At 38.6% G+C, this 6,721-nt stretch overlaps 1 protein-coding gene across 1 annotated transcript; it reads left to right on the forward strand.

The window, feature by feature from the left end:
• Nucleotides 1–5,323: 5,323 nt before the first annotated feature.
• Nucleotides 5,324–6,382, forward strand: LOC149407629 (uncharacterized). Its single transcript, XM_089621145.1, has one exon. The coding sequence runs from the start codon at nt 5,324–5,326 to the stop codon at nt 6,380–6,382; it is 1,059 nt and encodes a 352-aa protein (XP_089477271.1).
• The last annotated feature ends 339 nt before the right edge of the window (nt 6,383–6,721 follow it).

A 6,721-nucleotide genomic window follows, 5' to 3' on the forward strand; every position in this document is an offset into this window, starting at 1 on the left:
CTTCCACTTTCCAATACTCTTCCGCCAACAGAAGAAAGAACAACTTCTTGCAGCGATGACCGGGAGTGAACATCTCGTCGCAGTTGAAGCAAAGCCCCTTCGCACGACGATCGGACAACGTTGGGGAATATTCTATTTCTTGATCGGATGGTTCATATTTTTAATTACAAAACAACATGATCAAACAAAGGCACAGATGGGTAAGAGTGCAGGAATCACCATTGAGTGTTTTTTGGAGAACTGATTGTTGCTCTACTCGATCCTCGAACTAGATTTCATGAAATTCATGGTCTACTTAAGAGACAAGCAGACACGGGAGCACATATTTTTTGCAATCTCTGTCAAATTAGGCTATCATGTCGTGCTCCAACATCACCACGAGGGATCTTCTCGTCAGGATCATCACTGTGAAATATATTCCTCAAAAGCGTCTTTGCTGTGTTGAGTTCGACGCACACGTACTCAAACTTTATATCGATGGAGCGTTGTTCGACGGAGAGTCAAATCATGGGTTCAAATTTGTGATCCGATCCCTCAGGGATAGCTAGTACAGAAACAAGACGATATGTGAAACGATTAATTGAACTTTGTAAAACAATATGTGAACTCTTTGGCGAATGCTTTAGCGTGTGGTCTATACTCCATTTATATTTCTTTCGAAGAGGAGTCTTTTACACAGGATATAAAGATCTTGACACTCAAATAAAAGTTCATTTGTCCCTAAAATAAAAAATAATTATGGGGAAACTATTACACGGCCATGGTAGCTCCAAAAGTAGAAACCGGTTTATCATATAATAAGAAATTGAAAGAGAATCTCGGTTTGACTTCAAGGCCAAGTTTGATTAGCTTGAATTTGTTGGCGAACATGTGTTTGAGATTATCTAACATCAATAGAATTAACAATGAAAATCATGATTCTTCACTTAACTCTTTTTTATCCCCAGGGAATCGTGCTAGCGTAAAAAAATGCAGGTTAAACATAAAAAGTGCCTTTACTGTTCAATTTATCACTCTTCGACAAGATTCAATGTTGTTCGGGTGTGTCTTTTATGTTTAATTGTGTTTCTCAAAGATAAACTTCAATATCTGGGAATATGAGCTACAAACCCAAACACTGAACAAAACTTGAAGTTGAGCCTCAAATATCACAAGAAGATTCAAATTAATAAACTTCAACTAAGAAATAAAAGACACACAAAATTGTGTGTGTGTGTATGTGTAATTAAGATGGTTGCAGTAGGAACGACATCTCTCACCACAAACTAACACACCAAATAGACCTGTAAGGAAATTAACTTCTTCGGTTTGGCATTCTAATATGAGATAAATACACTTGAGGGTTTTAGTCATAGCCTGATATTATTTCCTTCCAGACTTAAAAGAATGAAAACACACCAAATCTGACTTGAAGAAGAGTTTTTTTAACGTTGTTTATATAACAAGAAAAAGAACCAAAAGTGAGTTTTTGGTTAATAAGCTCCAAATCTAAGGCCAAAGAGCCCACTAAACAAAGGCGATCCAAATCTCAGGAAAACAAATAATAAACCAATACAGAGCAAAATTCAACATCAACATCTAGATTACTTATAAAATAAATTCAGTAATTAACATCAGTTCATCAAGAACAGCAGAATTTCCGAAATTAAGTTTATCAGAATGAGAAGATGAACAAAACCCTAAGCCCCAATCCTTTTAGAGGAATTTCCGATTCATAGTCTGAAATCAAGAATTCAGATTTAAATTTAAACACACAATGTATGTTCAGACTCAAAATTATCAAACAAGAAATCCACATTCGAAACCCAAATTTAAACATCTTCAAGAATCCCCAAATTCACATAATCCATATCGAACCTAAACCAACAAAATCGAGAGGCAATTCCAACCAAATCCACATACTCCATCATCGATCATCAAGAATCAAACACCACACAAGCTCAGATTCTTTGAGCAAAAAAAAAAAAAACTAAGCTTCGAATTGCCAAACAAGAATCAACAAAAGCCCTAAAATCCTAATGTGAAAATCGAGTGAAAATCGAGGAGGGATGGTTTCTTCATTTCGAACTCCGGCGTCTTTTGCTTGTGAATTCGGCGTAGCTGCCCGACTTCTTCTCTTCTCTTTCTTGTTTTCTTATTTGTTCAAGATCGCTATCGGTCGCTGATGTGGCAGTGCTTTTGACTTCTTCGAGATAGTTTTGCCAGTCTGTGAAGACGTTGGGATGAGCCTTCATAACTGTTGTCACACGAAAATGAACAACTATTGTATACCTCGGGCGGTTCGATCCAAGGCCAGACCAAGTGATCGCACCCGGGTCAAAAGTGTGAACTCGAAAGTCTCGAGCTAGGTTCTCTCCGATCAATCCACCTCTCGGAAGAGGGAAAGGATGAGGAGGAGGAGTGACAGTGACTTTGTGGGGTAGGCTGCCTATGTACCCGTGTGTGGGATCAGGTCAAAACGTAGTTCAGGAGCGTGTGTGACGCAGCGTGAGGCGTGGAGCCTTGCCGGAGAAGCGTGCTCGACGAAGGAAACGGTGCACGGAGGAGTCCTTGGCGACGTCTCAGAACTTCGGAGATCGCGTACGCGTCTAGCGTGTTAGACGCGTTAAGGGACTCTAGTTGAGAACCCTAGGAGCGTGCCTGGGCACTGGAGGGCGTTCGATCAGAGGGAGCAACGTCCGGGAGTCCCCGAGAGTGCTTCAGAATCTCTGAGAATGAGAGAGACTTGTGGGAGTGCTTCAGGCCAAAGTTGGCATCAAAAGAAGCAGATGAGAGCGAGAATTCGAGCGTATCGATAGGAGAAAATTGGATTGCCTTCCCCTCAGTGAGAGGGGGTTTTTATAGGTGTTTGAAGGCCTTGAGAAGGTCCTTCATCGTTCATGTGGGACTAGGGGCGCGCATCTCTTCAAGTGGAGGCGCACAAGGAGTAGCGACGCACCACTGCGTGCGGCGCGACCCTGCCCGGGCGCGGCGCGCGCTGGGTTGCGTCTTCGTGGGCTTTTCGCGACCGTCGTTCTACCGGGCTCGTCAAGCCATCTTGGGCTTCGCATCCCGGGTTTGTGACACGAATGTACCTATTCGACGGGTGGGATTCGACTCGAGGCTCGACTCGAAGAAACTGACTCAAGGCTCGACTCGAGGAGCGAGGCTCGACTCAAGGAGAATGACTCAAGGCTCGACTCGAGGAGCGATGCTCGACTCGAGGGGCGAGGCTCGACTCAAGGAGCTGACTCAAGTCTCAACTCGAGGGGCTAGGCTCGACTCAAGGAGATGAGGATTTGGCGCGAGGGCTCGCCGGTTGACCATCGGCCCTTTGAATGACGTGCCTTCTCGGCATCTCGGGTTTTTCGAAAATGACCGATAACAATAACGACGTCGTAGATGTGGCAGTGGAGAGTGACTGTGTCCAGTTTGAAGGTCTGGAGGTACTCATCAACTTGGCGTTTGTCGGGAAAGAAGGAGGCCATGGATTTGATGAAGTCGTCGTGCTCGATGGGCGATTCGCGTTCCAGCTTATTCAGGAACGCAACGTTGTGGTGCAACTCGGCTTCCTTCTCCTGCAGCCGGTGATCATCATCACTCGCCATTGCTCAGTGGCTCTGATTCAAGACTGAACAAAGTTGGAGGTTTTTTGGGGAATGACTTGTACAACAAGACTTCTTCTATTTACGTCCTTTTATAGCGGGATGGATCTTCTCTTCTAAGGTTCTACTTCGTGGCGTCTATAATCTAAAATCGTGGGACCAACACTACTTTTAAATGTTGTTTTCAAGTCATTTCGAGACTCTTTATTTACGGAAAATCGAACGAAAGAAATGTGAAAATGGGTAAATGAAATACCGTTTTCAAATACCGTTTTCGATGAAAAACCGATATGTCAATGGAAAACCAAACGGAAATAATGTTGTAGAATATATTAAAATATATACATGTATACATGTACATATACGTATTTTATAATTTTAATTTTATTTATTTATATATAGTGTATTCTGTTATTTGTAGAATAATATTGGAATATATTAAAAATTAATTGTTATTTACTTACCTAAGTAAAATAATTATTCCAAACAACTAAATAGTCGATCACTTTTTGCTCAATATTCCAACTATTTATGATAAATAGCAATAATCATACTATAAACTTGTAATAAAAATGTTCCAATGAATTTAAATCTTAGTCATGGTTATAGAATTATAGCTGAAGAAGGCATAAGAAGCTGTAAAGAACAACAAATACCAATTTGTTGCAAATAATTGTTATGCTCATAAGTAAAAAATATGGGTAAATAATTAATTACCCTACACCTAATTTATTGACTAATGTACACAAATTTTCACTATAAATACATGAGTATGATGAAGGGAAAATCATCCCCAATTTCTACAATTCTTTCAATTTCTCTCCACAATTTACTCTTCATACTTCTCTAATCTCTCTTCTAAAATTCCTACCTTATAAGTGTTTAAAGAGTTTTCGATTTAAGTTATTCCTTTGGTTCTCATAACACGTTATCAGCACGATCACTCTCGTTAAGATCAATTCGGAGGTATAATACTCTAAACACTAAAACACTAAAACTCGTATAACTATTATTTATTGTATAACACCAGATTACTATACACAGGAGGCTCTGCCACCTTATGGTAATATGATGTGATTTACAATATTTTACCTTCGTTAATGTATAACATCATAGTACTATACGTATGGAACGCTCTGCCTCCTTATAGTAAAGTGATGTGAACTACATCTTACTTGTAATTAATATCAATTTTCTATATGCAGGAGGCTTAGCCACCTTATAGAAAAATACTATTAATTGCAAATTTATTTTAACTGCTCTACTTAATATTTTACTTTGATTAGCTATGTCAATTCAATACTCGTACATCTACATATTGTTTATTACACATTGTTATACTTAAATACAATAATTTTTACCACAAAATTAATAAATACCCAACGGTAATATAACGGCTATAAACGGCTATATTTTACCTTATAAATACATATCTATTCAACTCATTTTTAACCACACAAAACTCTCAAATTTTCTTCTACCTCTTACATATTTTTCTCATCTCCTACTATTTTTCGGTACAAGCTCAAAATGTTTCGCTTACTACTAGTCTTTATTGCCATATTTATTGTTATGTTTAATGCTTATATTTTTACCATAGAAATTCCAGCGAATGAATTTTATTTCGTTGTAGTAATGTTTGGATTCATGTATTTATTTTTATTCCTTACAATTCTTGTAGACTTATATGTCTTTAATTATTAATCTAAGAAATTTTATATTTCATAATAGTTATCATCATGGCAAATCTCGTCAAGCTCGATTTTCGTCCTCTAGACATCACAGGCCAAAACTACATGCCGTGGAAGGTAGATGTAGAGATGCATCTGGAATCTTTGGGTTTACCGGAAACACTTTCTGAAGAAAATACCTCGTCAAATATAGACAAGGCAAAATCTTTAATTTTCCTTCGTCGACATCTTGACGAGGGATTGAAAAGTGAATACCTCACCACCAGAGATCCAAGTTTACTCTGGAAGGAGTTGAGGGACATATATTTTTACCAAAAGGAGATCATGCTTCAAGTATACCGTGATCAATGGAACGCTTTACAGTTCCAAGATTTCAAAAAAGTCAGCGAATATAACTCTGTGATGTTCCGAATAGTATCTCATCTGATATTTTGTGGAGACCAAGTGACAGATCATGACATGCTGGAAAAGACGTTCACCACTTTCCATGCATCGAACGTAACCTTGCAACAACAATCTCGTGTTCGAGGATTTACGAAATATTCTGAACTAATTACTTGCCTTCTAATCGCAGAGAAGAATAATGAATTGCTGATAAAGAATCACCAATCTCGTCCGACAGGTTCAAAAGTGTTACCTGAAGTAAACGCTGTCAACTCCGAAGAAACTGAACAACGGAACTATATTCCAGGTCGAGGACGAGGTCGAGGTCATGGTCGTGGTCGTGGTCGCGGACGTGGATACGGACGTGGTCGAAGTGGTTATAATCATAACCATTCTTACAATACTACGAAAGATTATCATAAGAAGCAGCAAGATGAAAAGAATCACGATTATCCACACAAAAAGGGAAAATACCCAAGTACTTCCAAGGGTAGAGAAGATGTTTGTCATAGATGTGGCACAAAAGGACACTGGTCTAGACTTTGCCGTGTTCCTCAACATTTGTGCAATCTATATAAAGCATCCTTGAATGGGAAAGAAAAAGAGGTCAACTTTATTGACCAAGAACCTTTAGATGACTCCACTCATCTTAATGCTTCCGACTTCGATGGTGATCTTGCGCACACTGTTGTTGATTCTGCTGCGTTCACAGAAGACTTCTAGATTAATGATGCATGTATGTTTTTCCCATGCTTGGGAATGAAGCAAAGTCCAATATTTTACCTAGTTACTTAAATATAAATATGTATAATATGTGTAATATTTTTCAAGACTATGTAACACATTAGTATTATATAATATAAGTACGTTTTTCTCATTAACTTTATTTTTTTTTTAACATGAAGTTATCATATGGAAAAAGCAAATTGTGTGGCGAACCAAATGGTTGGTACTGGAGAAATCTGCATACCGGATAGTGGAACAACGTATACTATTTTGAATGGTAAAAAGTTTTTCTCAATGATAAAGCCAACGAAAACTTTTGTGAATACGATATCAGGT

The sequence above is a fragment of the Urtica dioica genome, chromosome 1 (genome assembly GCF_054948205.1).
Source record: "Urtica dioica subsp. dioica isolate 48M chromosome 1, U.dioica_male_clone48M_v1_H2, whole genome shotgun sequence".
Lineage (NCBI taxonomy): Eukaryota > Viridiplantae > Streptophyta > Magnoliopsida > Rosales > Urticaceae > Urtica > Urtica dioica.

Excerpts from the sequence above, each read along its gene's own strand:
- LOC149407629 (XM_089621145.1), top strand. The coding sequence starts at position 5,324 with ATGGCAAATCTCGTCAAGCTCGATTTTCGTCCTCTAGACATCACAGGC.